At 31.9% G+C, this 20361-nt stretch overlaps 2 protein-coding genes and 1 pseudogene across 8 annotated transcripts in view; all 3 read right to left on the bottom strand.

Annotated features, from left to right (window-relative positions):
- Positions 1-844: 844 nt before the first annotated feature.
- Positions 845-3936, bottom strand: LOC108765836 (lysine-specific demethylase 6A-like; annotated as a pseudogene).
- A 465-nt stretch (positions 3937-4401) lies between these two features.
- On the bottom strand, positions 4402-18511 carry Nhe3 (Na[+]/H[+] hydrogen exchanger 3). 7 transcript variants are annotated; one of them, XM_018514718.1, is made up of 13 exons: positions 18237-18511; positions 17252-17478; positions 16622-16699; positions 16442-16518; positions 15851-16060; positions 15013-15263; positions 14559-14761; positions 14045-14310; positions 13807-13858; positions 12787-12843; positions 8726-8953; positions 8473-8559; positions 4402-5088 (listed from the first exon to the last, which is right to left on the bottom strand). In XM_018514718.1, the coding sequence occupies exons 1-13, from the start codon at positions 18478-18480 to the stop codon at positions 4993-4995; spliced, it is 2076 nt and encodes a 691-aa protein (XP_018370220.1). In that variant the 5' UTR covers positions 18481-18511; the 3' UTR covers positions 4402-4992. The 7 variants fall into 7 exon arrangements, with proteins under 7 accessions (XP_018370220.1, XP_018370225.1, XP_018370221.1 ...); XM_018514723.1 differs by having other exon boundaries at positions 5004-5961; XM_018514719.1 differs by lacking the exon at positions 4402-5088 and adding an exon at positions 5968-7034.
- A 1584-nt stretch (positions 18512-20095) lies between these two features.
- Tmem43 (Transmembrane protein 43) overlaps positions 20096-20361 on the bottom strand; it is a 4154-nt gene continuing 3888 nt past the window's right edge. The window contains 1 exon segment of the mRNA XM_018514688.1: positions 20096-20358. Within this exon segment, the coding sequence (XP_018370190.1) occupies positions 20156-20358 (203 nt within the window). The 3' untranslated portion in view covers positions 20096-20155.

Here is a 20361-nt window from a genome sequence, read left to right as displayed (position 1 = left end):
GTTGAGCTTTGCTTGGCGCGTTATTGATTTTAATACAAAATTTTTGTAAAAAAAAATTAATTTGAAAATTAAATTTTAATTAAAATCTATACCGGGGGTTAAATTTCGGACGACAAGAAATTATAAGTTTTATCAGTATAACATGCAACACACTGTATGAAAAGAGATTATTCTAAGGATATTCTTGCTAATTAAAATCTTTTCTTCAATCTTGCTATCGATTCGCATACAAAAATATAAATCATTTGAATAATTTTGTATACGACAGTTTGTCTTATTTTTCTAACAAGGATTAATTGAAGACAAGCGATTCTTCATGCTTATACAATTTTTTTAGTAAAGATATCTTTAGTAAAGATTTCCCTTTATCTTAATTTTCGTAATTAGTAAATCATATCGAAAAAGTTGTGTAGTAAATATCCAAGTGTTTCCATGCTAATCTAAAGTTTAGTAAATTTTGCTGTGATTGATAGATTTTCAATCCAATCTCAATCTGTGCTTACTAAATTACACATGCTTATAACGAATCTTATCGAAAGTTCGATATCCATCCTTAGTTTAATGCTAAATATTACAACTTCAGCCACATTATGAAACAATAATACTTGCAAAGTGGACTATATTTCCTCTATTCCTTTGGCACTCATATTTGTGACATAATAATAGCGTTAAAATATGAAAAGTAAAATAAAACGTATAGCATTATACTCTTTATAATAGAAGCTTGGTGTTAAATTCACAATATAGATGTCAACAATTTTCGAATTTAGAATTAAACGAAAGAGAAAAATATGAAGTTATAATAATTCCACATCCAACGGTGATACCATAGTGGTACCAATAATTAATAGCATGTAAAATTATCATAAATTTTCATTAATTTTTTCATACGATACTTCTTCTAGCAATCAAATCCCTTCAACGAAGGAGATTTCTTCAGCGCACAATCTCTATGCAATACACCATAAATTTCTTCTCCTCCGCCTCCTCCTCCTCTTTGCAGAATAATATATTAAACACTTTGGTTTGCAAAGAATGAAAAATTTGTTTCCTAATGCTAAATAATTTAAATATACATATTGTGTATAAACGTATATATATATATATATAATATATTGCATGATGTATTAAAAATGAGGAACATAATTTGCAATCTTGGCAATAATGCGTTTTCTCCTTCTTAATTGAGTTGATTATCATATTGTACTTTCACACCTTTGTCTTTAAAAAAATTCGAGTATTAAGTAATTGTATATTATTGTTTGCTTCAGACAGTTCTTGATTAGATGGAACAGTTGCTAATCTGAGATTAGTCTTGCGTGCCAATTTCATGAAAGCTGCACCATCGGTACGATTTTGATTTGAATTTTTGCACCTAATTGTTCCATTCATAACGTTCTATCGCCAGCTCATATTATCTGACAGTAAACGGGCCAACATTCCACGCGACATTATTGCACCAGCCGGTCGTATGCATCCAATGCACACAACCGACGTTCACCCACACGATATCGCTTGGTTTTTGACGGAATTTGTATACCGGAACATTATTCTTATGCAGAATATCTAAATCCAGTGGCTACCAACTGTCACTCAAATAACTGACGCTGGCTTGCGCACAAAGCTTAAATGTATTATATCCTAGTATTCGTATGATACCGCAAATCATTCGCAGTCCGGTCCGACATTAATGTTGACGGAACAGAAATTATTATTCTCTTGATGGCCAAGCATTCTGTAGTCGGATACCTAAAGACAATTGCATATATAAATTGAATCTCAATCAACTCCAAACATACTGAATACACCTTTTTCATCTTAAAATTATGTTATATCAAATAATATGATTTTATGATCAATTATAAGAATTATTATTATAACGAATTATTATTATTGTATAAATTATTTTAAATTGTACCTTCATATATGACTATATGGTATTCATCCCTAAGATATTATGACCTACATGGATAAGCATATTATTGTCCCAATTTACAATCCTAAGGAAGGATGGTAACTTTGTTAATTCATCTAATTGCAGCTTCCACACTGTTAGAAATGTTCTTAAATTTCATTAACTTTTAATATACATTGGTGAATAAAGTTTAATTTCTCTGTAACTGAAAAGACTATTAATGCACATATTAATGAGATTTAAGTTTACAGTAACTGAAAAATTAAGTGTAATAAAATTTAATATACTTTTATAAATGACATTTAATTAATCGTAATTGAAATAACTATTAATGTAAATATTAATGAAATTTAAGCTTGTAGTACATTAAATTTCAATACGCTTAACTTAAAAGTTGAATAACTGTTTTGTTTATTACACGCTCGATAATGAATTTGAAAGTTGAGAGACGAGTTGAGATACAAATAGAGAGGATATAGATTCAATAATATAATCATTCCCCCACATTAAAGCTCCTTGGTTTATAGATACATTTTAAATATTCTATAGGTAGACGCTGATCATTAGATATCGTTCCCCCTTTATTTCCAAAGTTTCTTTCCATACGTGAAATTATTTTTAACATCCAACAAATGAGGAAAATATTAATTCAAGTTATGTGAGGCTTGAAAGGCTACATGACGTATGTGTACAAAGAATTTTATCAAGAATTTTATCAAGACTGTAAAGTACAATTATGAAAACTTTCTTGAATAACAAATAAATATGTGTTCTTCTTAAACATGTTTTTAGCCTTCCCGAAATAATGGTGAAAGAATAGACCTTGCACATGTTTTTACAAATACTTTATTAAACATTGCAAAGTGTGGTACATGGTATCACAACGTTGTTATACTCATTGCAAGTATGCGTTACGATTACACATTATACATCGGATTCACGAACACGAATATTTATACGGAGGAGCACAATACGTTCATCTTGCGATTCCGCTCACCATAGCGCAGATCGTTACAATTTATCTCAGAACAATCTCTTCGTGAACACCATACTTATTTCGAAGAATTAATTCGCGAATCGATATATGTTTGTCGATAATAATCGATAAATACAATGCTATTTGAACATTGTCCTAAGGATTTATTCTCCTAATATCTATACTCTACGTTCGCGAACAACGTTCATTAAATCTTCACAGCCAACGACTAAATTAAAAGTTCTCTCACATCCTCACGCCGTATTCGCATTCTTATTTAAAAATTATAACTGAAGTACATTTCTTTTCGGGAGTAGCGTAGATCTAACTTTACTCTACCGGAGAATTCGCAACAGTATCGTAACAATATCAGGAAGCTGATAAATATACCCTTTGCTCGAAAGTACAAATTAAAAATTGATAAATCCTCTTAAACCTGTCTTGTACATTATCGCGTTGTAATGTTGCATATCATTAAGAATACGTGTGATTAAAGCTCACGGTCGCGCCCTCTGCTGCTACTATATTAAAAAATCAATCACATAGATATTGTAACACATAACTTTTATTCATTATATGTATAACAATTCAAAATTATGAAAATAATTAAAAACGGAAAATCGTATGAATCTCTTCTTAATACGGAGACAACACTTTTCGGTGATGTAAGAATTCATACGATTTCTCGCATTTGGTGTAATAATTTGATACGATTGCAGCAAGGCAACAGGAGTTTTTAAAGTGTTATAATATAAACAGTAAAACGGAGTTTCCGGCACTCCGCGTAAATAGTTGCTAGGTTTTGTACATAACGGCAAAGTCAATTCACCGACTGCTGTGAATATCTAAATTCAATAATTTCGTAAGACGAAAAAATCTGATTACGTAACGTGACTTTATTCGTTATCAAATCAATGCGGAATACCTTCAAATAGAATATATTCACGCAACGCGAAATCAATCTACATAGTTTGTCCTGGATGCCAAGTCGATGTACAAATCTTACTGCGTATCTCTGACTAATTCTGAACTGATTTAGCTTCATCCCTACGTATATCGATTAGATACAGGTCGATTCTTGCGCTATATCATTATTTCATCGATTACATATATTAATTATAATTTTCATATTTCGTAGTTACTGTATGCGAGTCGCGCATAATCTGTAACAAGTTAATATCTCACTAATTAATCTAAACTTTTAACAAATTCTTAATGGTGACACTTAACAGTAAAAAAGAATACATTATTTACATACTAGGTATTATATTATATAAGAAAAACAAAGACACATATTGATTTTTTTATGTAATTGTACAATTGGCAAGCAAATGATGCATTCTTCATTAAGTCACTTTCAAGAATTCGGCAGATATCTTGAATAATTACATAGCAATAATTATTACATAATGTTATATATATATATTATTACATAATATAATATATATAATATAATTATTATTGTTATATAATTATTCGATGTATGTATTATATAAGATATTAACGTGTAATGGATCACGCGACTCATTCTGTACACATCACTTTCATCACACATTTAGAGTACTATAATTAAAGCTCGCGAAGAAATATTCAACATATGGCATGATTTCTTCAAAATTAATCTATCTAGAGAAACCGATGAACGTGTATATATATTGGAAATATTTCCTAAAATGTCGTTTGTTTTTTTCCATTCTATTCTATTAAAAATTACACAGGAAGCACGACTGGTTCCTCAAAAGTCAACAGCAATTTCTATTATGATTCTTAGAGCTCCTATCGCGAGCTTCTGTCATCGGTTGCAGTATACATACAATCGCTTAGAAAGACTTCATCAAAATCGGCAGCACGTTATGATATCAGATATCAATTGATTCTTTGCAATTAATACGGTTCTTGGCACCCTTGTCGCTTTGGCTAGGTGAAGAACTTGTTAAATAATTGAAACTTGTACGATATATTAAAATTTACAACAGCAATAAATATATACAATCTAAAATCACCGTGCGGCTGATTTTGAACTGATAACCGGACAGGAATTGTGTACGAAAGTGATTGAGCGAGGTGAAACGAAACGGTCAATCGGCTATAAAGAAAGATTTTATAAGTGTCTGCCGACCAGACCGGGCAGGGCGACTCGTGTGTGCAGCGGTAGTGGTCCCGGACTAACTTCTCCCATCATCATCACGGTCCCCAGCTGTCCCACAAAGTATTAAACACACATCAAGAATCGACTCCAGAACCATATCTTCTCTCACATGTAAGCCGTTTGACATTAATCGATTAATCGTTTACATTCAATCTGGCGGATCAGATAACTTTTACGTATATCGCGTACACGAGCTGAGATTGTAACGTTATTTACAGAACGGACTGGCTGATTGTGTCATCGAGATAGGCCTAGAATTTACTTCGAATCAAAATCCGGCTTCAAAGTGAATCTAACTCGCAAGGCCAGAAAAAATAAAACTTATCTAACTCTCTATTTACAAAAAACTGCAAGGTGCTAGTTTGCCAGCAGAAAGCACATTGTTTCAACTTTGTCGATTTCCTACTTGTATATATACGTAGATAATTTATTCTTTATAAGAATAATCTGCTGGTAAGTAATACTGCGTATTTTTATTTTAAAAAAAGAAAAAAAAACGACAACAATCGACTAAGCAACGAGCATGGTTTCGTTGCCTATAGTATCACGCCTGGAAATTACATTGCGTCTGCAATATTGACTTCGTTATCAAATTATAAGTAACAGTTACATTAATATAAAAGTAAATGTACGAGCCCGTAATATCACTGCCATAACTATCTTAGCGAGATTTAAAGGAATTAAATCTGATAAAAACTCCTTAACGTTTTTTTTAAATTAACAACGATTTAGGAAATATATCTTACATAAGTTAACGCTTAACAGCTCAATATTTAAACATAGATACATGGACAGATCATCGGCAACAATTATATAAAACATATAATGTTGGGACCTTAAAATAAATCTTAAAACGCCAAAAATATCTTAAAAGTATCATGTTCACAACTGCGATCTACGTGCAGAGCTCCTGACACTCGTCTGTGAATAAATAATATAAAAATATACAACTAAAAGGAGAAAATAACGTTAATTAAGTAAGATAGGTACGTGTGAAGTAGTATATTGCGGCATGCAAATATTAAACGGATAAGTATGCCGGCAGCGCGATTGCAAGATGATTAATACCAGAGATCCTTTAATATTAAAAAATTGATTGCATGCAAAAAAAAACGCTCGAGGATCAAAGTCGGTAAAATAAGTATCCGCAATCTTATTCTTTCGAATAAAATTTTGCAAGAAATTTTAAAGAATTTTAAAATTAATGTTGCAATATTACAACAAAACGATCTGTTCTGTCGGAAATATTGCATTTTCATGTAAAGTTGTCTTAAAAAAGACGAGATGTACGAATACTCTTTTTTCCCACTTTGTGTCAGCTTATAAATAAACAATTATAAAAATGAATATATAACTTTTTACAGTAAGGATTAAAAGATCACAGCAGCAATACAGCCTCAATGCCTTTTCCGTCTTTACAGTTACAATCATCAATTCTCGCGCGATTAGAATTAATGAACATTGAAAATTATGTTTAATGCTCGATCGTTTGAGCCTCGCAAAGAATTTGGCAAACATTTCAGTGGTCAGAAAAGAAAGAATCCGGGAGTGCTCGCACGTGATACTCGCGCGTTAAAACTCTGTTGAGATTAGAAAAGCATTGTTTCTTATTCAGTTCAATAAACACTATGTACTCTCCAGGTCCCGAATTTTCTTCTCTAACATTCTCTATGTACAAATAGAAGTATATTATACTTCAAAATATGTATTATAATTAAAAAAAAACCGACAAACCGGCATATATCATCTTCGTTCTCATTAAAACTATACGTACATATTAATACTTTCGAAAAATCACCGCGTGTTATGACCTATTCGCAATTATTCAAAGAGAAGAATCTGTCTTTTGCCGTATAGGTCTTAGGTACACATGGATCGTTCGTCGAGCGTTTTCCCGGCTACAACGTTCGTAACGGAATAAATCCCTCCATTCCGATGAGTCTGAGGTCTTCGTCATCGGAATTGGAATCATCACTGTCACCGTTTCTCTCTCTCTAGAAAAACCGATGAAAAAAAAGTACGATCAAACGTGCGCTCCGCAAATATACGTGACTGTGATTTTTTTTCCCTCTAAAGAGAAGAAGGGAAAGACACACAAACAAAAAAAAGCTCAGAGAAAAGCTTGTCATCTCTACGTACATTAAACATAATTTTCGAATCGAGTTTATAAATAAGAAATTTATTCCATCACTATGCAATGAATATCACACGCTATTGTCTATTCATTAATTCTTGTTATGTGTCTATCATAGGCAATCGTTGACTAGAATAGTTATTTGCTGCACAGTTATAAACCACTTCAACAAAAAAGAATACGCAGTTACGAGGAGTCATTCGCACGCAACGGCGATTGACTTGTTAACATTTCACTATCTGTCACGTACGGGGTTATAAGATTGGGGCAGAGCAGAAAAAAGGTTTGCATTAACAAATAGCATACGTACATTCCCCTTATTCTTAAGCAAGCGGATTTGTTAAAAATTCACGGTGTATTTTTATAGTTATCATTGTCGTTTTCAAAATTGAGACATTGATTGCAATAGCAGCATAAAACTTGAGATATTTAATTGGTGATAGTCATCATTAGAACTGTATAATTATATAAAAGTATTTATTTGTAGATCTGATTTTTTCCATCTTTTGAAATTAGTTACTGAACTCTTAAACTCGTTTCTCCTAAAAAAAGGTACCATTTCGAGTTATGCTGCTATCACATCCGAATCCTCGATTACCACTGTTGCTGTTTCACTCGAGGTTTTGAACTCGGAAATCGAAAACAAAAATCAAAAACATTATATCATCCAGATAAAATTAGTCTTACGTGCAATAGACATTCAAGCTTGTATTTTATATAAAAGAATGAAAGAAAGAAGAGGCGATTATTAAAGTCGAATGTAAAGTGAACGTTCGCGCGATTACATCTCCTCTACGTATTGTCTGTATTACATATACAGTATAGAGAACATGCGTATAAATATACAGTGTACACACACTAGCCGCAGGCTATTATTTTACACTTACAGTCAAAAAGTAAAGAATTAAAAAAAAAATAAGATAAGAGATTCATTTGTATGATGTATTAGTCGTCTTTGTGGAAAATAAAGAATGAAACTTTAGCGAAATTGTATACGACTATAAACGAATGCGAATGTAAAGCAAGTTACATAGGAATTAATTAAGTAAATTGTAATTCCGCGTTTAACGCGAAATATGTATACACGACTCTTCCATTCTCCCGCTTTTCCTTTCTTCGGCCTAAAAAGTTCAGATACACAAAAGGTGGTGGTGTTAGGATTGCTGTTAGTTCTACCTTCTGTGTAAATTGAGAATTACATAGGGCTCGTCCGGATTAGTGCCGACGTCTGTGGTGCTGTTGTTAGGCTGATAGCACGGATTAACAGTATAATTGAGATTAGGCTGATGGAAACTCACCGGCTGAACGCTGGTCCTGCGTCGTTCCATCTCGCGATCTTCCAAGCAGAAGTCCGAATCTGAATCAACCTTTCTCGCAACCTCGTCCTGTTGCAATATATAATAATTATATTATAGATGTGGTAAAATTATTTTCATTTATTCCATAATCTAATGTATTATGTTGTAACAATATAATATAGACATCTAAAATGATATACAGTTATAGTTGATGTTTTAAAACGAAGTTTTCAACACTCGACCGATACAGTACCTGCGTCATTTGTTGCGTGGTTGTGAGAATTCTCGCTAGCGGACTACAACAGACCGGCAACGTTTCTAATAACGTAGGCCTGGAATGCGTTAACAAGGGCTTCATGTATTTGGTATCAAAATCGCCCCAAATTCTCGCGAGCAACGCCTTTTCGTTAGGTTTTGTGCCACCGATACCACCACTGCTACTACCACCGCCTGGTAACGATCCGTCCTGCATAGAATTATACTGTGAAATGTGAACAATGCATCAGTTATCCATCCTGTATGATTCTGCGAGTTTTCCTTTAATCTTTAAACAAAAGTACACCACTCTTATTTATTATTTATAAACATATATTTATTAACGCGTTAAAATAAAATCAAAATACGTATACATATCTTTAATTTTTTTTAAGCACATAAAAGTACATAATAATAAGGATGTCATTAGTATATTAATATAAAATGATTATCCTATTAATTTAATTTTTAATACTATTAACGCACGTTTAAAAATTCTCATTCATAAAGGTACGATACAACAGAAAGAATCAAGTAAAGAAATCAAGAGGGATTGTACTTCTTGGTTTGTACTACCTTATATTCCAAAAATTTCAGACGAATTCAAAAGAATTAGTAAAACTTTTAACACTACGTTAGCTTTTACTAGCTTAAATAAATTAAATAGTTTGATTAAGGGACATAAAGATATCCTCCCAAGAGAAAAAAGAAAAAATGTTGTGTATCTCATGTAAATCCTGCGATGCCTCTTGTGTTGGACAGACAGGAAGAAAACTTAAAATTAGATTAGCTGAGCATCGTAATCATATTAATCGGAATAGTAACAACCAATCGGTGATCACAGAATATCGGATTGAATTTGATCATGACTTCGATTGGGAGAATGTCGTGATTCTAGATGATTCTAGATGAAGAGCGTTTTCTTAATAAACGTTTAATATCTGAGTGTCTTCATATACTCGTGCAACAAAATAGTCTCAATTTACGCTCAGATACAGAGGGTGTACATCAAACTTATATACAATTATTAAAAGATATCAAATAGTTATATGTTGTCGGTTATACAAATTATTGTTTATGTATTGACATTGTCTTTTTTCTTTTTATTTTCGTTGTTGATCTAACATGTTTTTCTTATTATATTAAATGTATTAGTCATGTTTCGAGCTGCGATCAACATGCGCTTTTTAACTTGATATAGTCTTTAGTGAATATAAATTGTAATTGATCAAATGTGTCAAGACGAATTCCTTCTATGTCCTTGGGGTGAGTCACCAGTTTTTTAATGTTAATTTGTAATTTGTTGGATAGAGATATTTATAAGATAATTTTAATGTTTCAAATAGATTACAACATCAAATCTGTTAATATGATGGTGATTTTTTCTTGGACATAAAGGGATTGATATTTTGAAATTGTATTGCTGAGGATGGTTCCAAAGTGAACTGAAACGTACTATTATTTTTTGGAATAAAAATTCTATTTTCTGGATTAAAGATTTAAGATTGCGTATTAACTACTACGCTGACTTTTATTTGCTCTTTTTTTTGGATTTTTTGTTATATTAATATACTAATGACATCCTTTTTGGATGTTCGGAGTTACCTTCATTTATTATTAAGTTATGAAGAAATACATGCGTTCTTATTAATCATGATTTTGGTGTTCCATATTAAACATGTCTGTGTAGGTATTGTTAATGAATGTAGGTATTTCAGTGTTCTCCAGCTACTCTCCAATATACAGAATGGATAACAAAAACCATACTAGAAAAAATAACCAGAGGCACGTGCAGTTAACAAATTCGATCAAAAGCCTTAATAAAATAAATCTGCAATTTGCAATATGAGCTATGAGTAGACGGATCGTATAAACTATAAATCATATAATTGATTTACATTCACATGCTACAATAAAAAAAAAAAGTTTCAATAAACATATCAAGCGACACTTGATGCATGCAGTTACTTTTTCGAGAATTGCATGGTGCTGTATGAACTGTATGTGCATATATAAGATATTAAAAAAAAACCATTCAGTATTTATATGGTAAATAAACAAGGAAATTAAATCAAAATATTCAAAACAATTTGTAAACATTGAAGTAAATCTTCACGTCGTATAGGACACGTAGAAGTCAATAAATAATTTTGTTTGTTAATATCAGTTATGATATTAACAAACAAAATTATTTATATCTCAAAAACGGTAGAATTTTCGACCTATGTTTACTAATGCTTTTTCAGTATGATGTGTACTACTTACTATATAAATTCTGAATGGTTTCTTTTTAACACACTGTATAAAAGACAATATTGGAGAAAAATGTGTTGCGCTATAATTTATCCAATTCCAGTGACATTTCTGGTTAGTACTAGCAGAGATCTATACTTTACAATTATTTTTGAACAGAGTTTCGGCTGCAATTTTACAATTTTGGTTTTTTAATATAAAAAATGCAGAGAATTCTTTTTTATTTTTATAAAGAATTATATAAAAACGACTTCCATGTGATTTAATTAAAAGAATAAGTCAAAATATATACAAAAGAACTTTTAATTAACATTTGCATTATTCCCCTGAAGCAGGGGTAAGGGGAGTGAAAGTTGCTTCATGTTGAAAGTAAAAATCTATGTAGAATAGTATTTAATATTGCATATATAGCAGAAATAATACGTTATTTTTCAAATTTCTTTTGTTAATAACTTTTTAACGAAGGACGAGCGACGGCTAAAACTTGTTGGAGGTTATTCAGGGTCATGACCTTGACAACATATGTCAAGGTCAAGGTCATAGGAGGGGGGTCCCCTATTCTATAGTTTTACCAAATGTAGTGTTAACTTCACGGATACTCAAAAGTAGGATCTGTGAAGTTAACACGGTAAATGTTCACCTTTACACAGCCCGCAAATGACCTCCGAGTAACCTCGATCCTCAAGGAGGTCAAGGTCACCGACCTTTTCCATCGCTTGTTACTCACTGAAAAGTTATGAGCAAAACAATTTTTATGAATGGGACACTTTAAAAACAAAAAATGTACCTTAAAATAGATTTCCTGCTTTAAAAACAAAGATTTTCTCGCAAAGGAAACCTATTTTAAAGCAGAGAATTTTTGTTTTTAAAGAAGGAAATCTATTTTAATAAAGCAGGAAATAAACACAAAACATAGAACGATGCGCGCTGCTTTACCACGCTTTGGTATATAACACAAGAACATTACTTACACTAATAGTTGAATTTTTATTTGAAAGACAATAACGATTATAATGTACGAATACCACAATTCTTCGAAATAATGGCTTCTTTATATCCGATAAATAATTCTGTATCAACTTAATTATGTAAAATATATTTTTGAGCGGAGAATGTCTATTTTATATAGTGTGGATAAGAGTCACCTTTTTTCAAACTTTTTTGCTCGTAACTTTTCAATGAATAATGACGGAAAAGGTCAGTGATCTTAACCTCTTTGAGAGTTAAGGTCAAAGACACTTGGAAGTCATTTGGTGTGGGCTGTGTAAGAGTGAACATTTACTAAATAAAAAGAGTTTCGCCATTTTTTATACCAAAAAATCAAAATTGAAAATATAGCGTAGTAATCTTTGTAAATCTAGCATGCTTTCCCTCCAAAGTACAAAAAAAAGAGAAATATTTTCACTTTTAGTTATAGATCCTATTAATACTATTCGAGTTCTACCAATATATGTAATTTGAAAACAAAATTCCAACAATTATTAATTTTAATACACTTTAAATAAGGAGTAAAAAAAAAACATTCAGCATTTATATGGTAGGTAGTACCATGTATAGTTAAGTTTTCAACCTAAGTTCACTAAGGTTTTTTTACTCAGTATGGTATGTACTATCTACTACATAAATGCTGAATGATTTTATTAAATTAATATATTTATATTAATATTTATGTGTAAATAATAAATCGAACTGTGAGAATGGGTGAGTCATCGAAATCACACAAAAAAATAAGTCAAATCGTCTAAACTTTCAATTGTCAAACAGGAAAATAGTGCGTCAAGTCAATCTTTAATTGTGATAACGTACCGGCGGACTTCTTCCCCTACGTATGTCCAGATCACCGTAGCCAATCTCGCCGCCAGACTATTAACATTGATAAATTAAATTGTCTTGTAAATCGTAACATTCGCGCGCGCGTTTTTTTAGCCGCGAATATTTACAATTCACTGTCGAATATTACAAAGTAATGTAACAAACATGCATGCAAGTTCGCAGGATGCGAGGATTAAGTATCGATACAATTTCGGTAAAACAATTTTGTACAAATGTTATTCATGATTCAAAAAATCACAAAACATTTTGCAGAACTTTAAGTAGGTAGGTATATGTATACTTTTAACTATTAACTATGTTTTCATATCAACTATGTAGCTATAACATCGAAAAATTGAGTTCACCGACATTGTACCGATGTCAATCGCTATATAGCATTCAGTTCATTGTTAACTTTTTGAATCTATGATACTTCAATATTATTTTTCATACAAAAAGAAAACTAGCAGGAGCATGGCAAAACAAAATTTTCGAAGCTTCAATTTTATAATTAACGATTTATAATAAACTCAGCTGATCAGTATGCATTCCGATAGTGTTCAACAAATTGTACACCTGGGTAAAAGCAACATCATAAAAAAAGATCACTATATAAAACAATAAAACTTACATGCACAAATGCCTACGCTTTTATGTCTTTTTAAAGCAAATACTCCTATACTCGTTTTAATATAGCGTACGTCGTTATATTTATTCTATTAATTATTATATATATATTGTCAAAGTTATAAATAATTAATCATCATACAGAGTATAAGAAAACTGCTTTACACATGCAAAATGCTATATTCAGATAATCATAAATCTTGCTATCAATCGTACTTAGTCATGTATAGAGTGTCAAAATTATACAAACACAAATATAATAATATACACGTGTATATATGCAAACAGCCTACATAATGTCTCTATCCAGCATTACGTGATACTAATTCTTCTAGATAGCACGAGATAGAGAACACGATTGTCGAATAAAAACTATGTCATACTTACACTGCGCGTTCCATTATGAGAAAGTCCTTCTATTTCTTCATCTACTCCGACTCTATAAAAGAAAAAAAAAACAGTTTAAGTGATACCATGAAAAGCAAAATCAATTGTACTGATAACAAATTAAATGGAAATAAGAAATAACAAATTATTAACGTCAGAAAAAATTCGTTTATTTTTTTTTTAATAAAAATAAAAAAAAACAAATAAATATTTAGTTACATTTAGGTATTTTACTCACGGAATATTGAACCAGCTTAAAAATTGCGTTGTTGCACCTCCTTGTAGAATAACCGTCAGTATAACAATCAAGCTAGTTGTGGTCAACATAGCTTGCCTGGCGTCCGACACGGTGTTCCTGATGGCGAGAGCGAAACTCATAGCGCCACGCAATCCCGCGAAGAACAGCATGTGCTGATAGTTTAACGATATCTTCGGCTTTCGCGCCAGATTTAGTATGAAGGATAATGGATAAACATTAGCCGCGCGACCCAGTAACGCGCATAGCTATAAAGTATGTTAAGGATAAAGTATTTTATGAATTAAATTAAATAAATAAATTGAATATATAGAATTTGCTTGATATCTACTTAATGATATTTTTTCGACAATTACGTTGTATATAGTATTAAATTGAAACGATTCACTTAAGAGAATTCTTTCACTTAGAGATTCTTTTAGAATTAATCGGAAAAAATCAAATGAGTGTCCAATGGCGCTGGTATAACCTCTGTAGATATATAATGTAAGGATACAAATCCTGCGAAAATAAAGCCAGGATCGAAATGGTGTTTTGGGAAGGTAAACATCGAGACGCCGATGTAACTAAATATGAAATTCTCGGCTAAGAAATTTAACAGCTCGAACAGTTGTTTTGTACGCTGGCGCGAGTCCAGACTCAAGTTGTTGTATGTGTAATGAGCCTGGCATATTCCACAGAAGAGAACAGCAACCACGCCTAAAATTTCATAATAAAATCATAATAGTCCCTAGATTAATGAAAAAATTTTTCTATTAGATTTCATTTTTAAATAGACACTAATCCTAGTTTTTATCAAAAAGGAAATGAGAAAACTTCTTTCTGCGTGAAAAAGCTGTTGAGTCAACGGTGACTACTTTTATTAATAGTAGTTCTTAAGAGAAAAAGATTTGTATTATTCTTTATTTCTAATGTCGTAATGTAACACATGCAAAAATATTATGCATTACCTGTAAGATCGGTAGCTTCGGCGATTAAAAATGTACTATATGACATTAAAACGAATAACGCCGACTCTAAGAGAGGAAAGTCTCGAACCCTGGTAAACTTGGTCAATAATGCAGTGATGCACCCCATCGTAGCACCGATAAAGAGGGACAAACTAAATATTTCAACGAAGTCTCCGAACGCCTGGAAGAACGCCACGGTTTCGAAACCACCCGATCCCGACTGGTATCGTTCCGCGTAATTCTGTATTGAGCTGAATTGAAATATCAGAATATTTTCAATATTGCATTTATATTGAAAGTATATCTAAGTTATAGCTGCAATTTATTGTTAAATAACTCCATGTAACGTCCACTTTTTATTGAATCCATACACTGAGAAAAAAAGCCGTAATATTCGCAAGTTACACGTGACATTTTCTCGGATATTTATTGATTATACAAAAATTTGTCTATAGTGACAAAATATACATTTCTGAGAAATATATATTTCATTAATTGTAAAAAAAAACAAAATAGATGGTTTATTTGCTAGAAATAAAATTTTCACCGTAATAAACCTTTATTTCAGTGAAGTAAACATTTCATGAATAATATTCTTGAGGCTTTCACGGGTGTTTCCTATATGACAATCTTGTGTTTCGAAACACAAGATTGTCATTTCATGAATAAATTTTTAAGTGTCTTTTTCTCAGTATAACGCAACTTTTTTGGCTAATTTCGAATCCTTAATTTTTTCTGTCACAAGGATTTCTTTGCAGAAAAAATCGATTTCGCTAAAGAATCCAAAAATCAGGGAAAATAAAGTAGGATTGATTCTGTAAAATTTCTGTATACTAACCCACTAAGTACAATGGCGACCGCATCGTTCAATACACTCTCGCCGAATACCAAAGCATACAGATTAACGTCTACATGTAGGTCGTTGAAGATGGATATTATTGTCAGAGGATCCGTAGGCGATATTAGAGCGCCAAAGTATAAGGTATCCAGAAACGTGAACGACGTGGAGAGATGTGGTATCAATTGTACAAAGGCATACATCAGAGCTCTATACAGATAATACGATATCGATTCATTAAAATAAAATTTACAAGTCGTTAAAGGAAAACACGAACTGTTTTTAGTTATAAGTGGTGAGACAGAAAGTAGATAAGCTCGGTCAAAGTACGAGCTATGCAAAGATCTGCAATACTTTCTATAAACATACTTTGTTGCCAAGAGTCTGATAACAGCCATAAACATGCAATAATTAAAAAATAATTAAGTATGAAATATGTGAAAACGGCACCTTTAAAAAAAAAGAAAATAAAAGAAAGAGAGAATATATATCAATAACAATACAAAATCTATAATAACAGACATGTGACATATAAATTAATACTTTTTCTCAAGATTTCCACAATAAGATAACATTAAAGAAGAAGCTTACCCAATAACAAAAGCTGATATAGAGGTTCCTATCAAAGCATACATAAGAATTGCACCTAAATTTCTGAAGAAGTATCTCTGTAAGAATTCGATTATCAAAGAGTTATAAATAGGAACCACATGGTGTGTATCCCATTATTATGACTTTCCAACAAAGAAATAAGCACATCAATATACTTACACGCTTCAAACTATATCCAGCATGGAAGATAATGGGAGGCAATATGATATTGAAAAATATTTCAGGATCAAAAGTTGCCTGCAACAACAACCATTACATCCATTAAATAAACTGTTTTAAAAGCAAAATGACTTCAAGTTTAATGTAATAATTACATAGGTTTATTTAAAAATCAATAAACAACCCAATTAGCTAAGTCTATCGAAAACAAATTTTGTCAAAGACTTGCTCCAAATTTTATCGAAACAAAAAAGCACCAAATTAGATGCAAATTCTGTTGTATTCAATGTCAGCAAATTGGTGGCAGATATATAACAAAAACTGTTGACATAACATGAGACCAATTTAGCGAAACTGTGTAAAGCTTGATGACAAGCTCATAGCGAAAATCGACCAAAAACAAAGCGAACTAAAGATTAGCTCGCTTTTGCTGCTAATTTACTGTTTGATACGCCAGTCTTGATATGCCAGCTAACAAAACATGAACTTATTGTTGGTACATCTGGCACTGAATTTGTTACCAACTCTGAGTAAGTTTGATGCCAACATGGCAACAATTTGCTAACAATTTGTTTGCTAAAAATTTTCTTTAGACAAATGCTGTAACTTGTCATCTCACGAAGGACTCACCTTCAAATCGATTTCATTATCTTCCTTGTAAATTTCGCCACGAAACGAGTACGCGAATGTTTTGTTCTTCACGACACCACCACCCTTGTCTTCCGGGAAACGTAACCATAGCGTATCTGGTGGTACAGACTGATTGTATTTGCTGGAATTATCTGGAACCACCGGCATATGCAGAATAGTGCTGCTCGTCGTGAAACCATAACGTATTATCGCTCCTATGATTAAGCCTGTAACAAGCAATTTTATCCTAAATAAATACAATTATCTTGCAGTTTCCCAAATAAACAGAATTATTTAACATGTTATCAGCAGCAATAAATAAAATTATATTTAAGAATGTGTTTTAATGATGTACTCAATTTTATTTCAGATTCCAAAATAAGAATAATATGAGCTATGAAATCATTCACAAATTTTTATTATAAAAGTCTTAAAAATTAAGACACTTTGAATTTTATTCATTGTTATCAAACTAAAATTAACTTATCCAAATGTTTAAGAACAATAATAAAACACATATCTATATAAGATCTTCTAAGAAATTTATTATTTTATAATTGTTTTATAAAAACTTCACAAATGTTAATCTCATAAAATGCTTTTCATTAGATCATATTCTATCGTTAGATTACCAATAATATTATGATCATCGACTTTTATAACTAGACTCTCATTTTGATTATTTTGTAATAAAGTCTGTAATAATACTTATTTTTTTCAGTTAATTTATACATAAAAGGAAAAATAATTTTAACGAAAAAAATTGAAAGTTGGGACAGGGATTTCGTAACACAAGTATACGAGTTAAGTAAATGTGTAAAATTTGCAAGTTGTCATTCCATAAATAGACGGAGGTACAATGAAAGAACGTGATACGTGCCCTTGACGATACATACTCGTGCAATTTGCTTATGTCGTATTTACATTCGTGTATTAACAAGAAAAAAGAAAGAGCTAAAAATTGTTGATAGCAGACGACTCTCACCGTAGATGACAGCCAGACCAGTTTCATGGAGGAACCTCAAGCGACGATGCTTGAACATCCATATTGTTAAAACGGTTAAAATCAATAGGAACGTGTAGAGCAGAAGATTGAGACTGTCGAGCCGGTGCAACAGCTGAGCCTTGGCGTCCAATTTGATGTCCGTCGCCGCGCCATTGCATAGTTTCAAGAGAAAAGTACACAAAACTCCTAGGAGCAGGAGACGTACACCGCCATTCGTCGCCATCTTCGACAACGTCAGGCTCAGGCGACATCCGCGCGTGCGAGAAAGGATGAGTCACACGCTTGATAGTGATACGTACCTACACACTTACATACATCTTTATGCACGCAACTTGCAATGACATTGAAGGGGGTCGAAGGCATAAGTATATTAAATAATGTGAGATTGAAGCCCGGTCTAATGTAAGATTAATTTTTTAATCTTGGTTCAATTTTTACTGTTTATCTTTTCCTAATTGTATGGATTAGAAAAAGATAAATAATAAGTTAAAAACCGAGATTAAAGTTAATTTTAGTACATTTGTGGAACCAAAAGCCTTAAAGCTAATATTCCGTTTGAAGTACAAATTTTTTCCGGATGTATTGATAGCATATAAAAGATCAAGCTTGCAATTGTAAACTTGAGTGCTCTCGATTTTTGAATATTTAAAACAGATCGCAAATTATTAACAATTGATAAAATTTACGGTAGCTTTACCGACTGTCGATATAAGTGACTGATAATTTAAAAAATATTTAAGTGATAATTAATTTTGAAAAATTATCACAAACAATTAAAAAGTGAAATTGACATGCGATTGGAAATTATAATAAATCGTATAGTTTCATTGAGACATAGATGAGAAATTGTTTCTTTAAAGACCGTTTAGACTATATTTTATATAATTTATTAATAATACAATAATAGGGAATTTTTGGAATAACGTGGATCCAAATACGATGAACGTTAAAGTCATGTTAAAACACATGGGTTAAAACATAATGACTATGTTCATTAAAGAAAACTTTGTATCTGTTGTAAAATTCTTTATAATAGTTTTTGCCCTTAGTCCTTCACTGCGTCTATTCATATTAAAAAAAGATGCAAAGCTGCTTTATCTGTTGGGCTATAGCCAATAACCTAGCCAATATTTAGTTACAACTCGTGTGGCTACTGTTCATCGTATCTGTAAGTGTCAGATTACTTTTTATTTTAATAATGATGATGAATCTATGAACGTGTGAATAATGGATATATGTATTCATATTCTTTATCATATCATTCAACGATGGGGCTTCTTATAAAAGAATCAACGACATTCGCATTTGAATGCAATGGAGCATTTTCAGAAGGAATCAATTATTTACAGGACTGATGATATATCATGATATTTTGTGAACATTGTTTAAGACATAAAATTTTTTAATGAGTAACTAGCTTTGTACAGAAGAAATACACTTAATAAATAATTTTATGCTCCTACACAGTCTTAATACATGTATTAAAAAGTATAAATAACATTTTTTTTTATTTTAAGTAGTACTCTCATTTACTTACTTTAAATATTCGAGTCCCGCATCCGATCGATTGTTGCCGCACCGAGGAAGTTCGCTGTGGGAGACTCAGACGAGATTGGGTGCGGGGAGTGAGCCCGATTGGTTAATCGTTTTGCAAGAGCGTTTCACCGAGCGACGAGATCAGGCTTGGGACACACTCCACTCACGAACGATCGAAAGAGCGCCCGATTTCCCGATGGAGGCGAAGACGACTTGCGCAGCCTAAAGGATATACAAGAACATTAAATATGCACACAAGAGAAAGAAAATGGAGAAAAAAAAAATCAAATAAATGTATAAAATTAATAATTTAATGCATCTTAAGATAAATCACTCTTTTAAAGTAACTTAATAAACATAATCTATAATCTCCTGTAATTATCACGTTGCTGAGATGAAGATCCCGATGTTAGTGTCGAATAAATAAACGGCAAAACGGAGGCTAGTGCTAAACAGAGACCAATGACTGGTCGATACCACACCCAAGCGAAACCAATCACCAATAAACTGATAGACATAGAGACTGACATAGTCAGAGACTCGACTGCAATTATGCCGCAAAGGAACG

This window comes from Trachymyrmex cornetzi, unplaced genomic scaffold, assembly GCF_001594075.2.
Source record: "Trachymyrmex cornetzi isolate Tcor2-1 unplaced genomic scaffold, Tcor1.1 scaffold557, whole genome shotgun sequence".
NCBI classification, from domain to species: domain Eukaryota; kingdom Metazoa; phylum Arthropoda; class Insecta; order Hymenoptera; family Formicidae; genus Trachymyrmex; species Trachymyrmex cornetzi.
This window is presented reverse-complemented; position numbering and strand designations above follow the sequence as displayed.

What these genes read in the sequence shown, in the direction of transcription:
- Nhe3 (XM_018514717.1), bottom strand. Translation starts at nt 18,480, where the DNA reads ATGGCGACGAATGGCGGTGTACGTCTCCTGCTCCTAGGAGTTTTGTGT. An exon ending in CTGGATATAGTTTGAAGCGT is followed by an intron (nt 16,519 to 16,621) that starts GTAAGTATATTG and finishes GAATTCTTACAG; the next exon opens with AGATACTTCTTCAGAAATTT. An exon ending in GTAGGGGAAGAAGTCCGCCG is followed by an intron (nt 8,954 to 12,786) that starts GTACGTTATCAC and finishes CACATTTCACAG; the next exon opens with TATAATTCTATGCAGGACGG.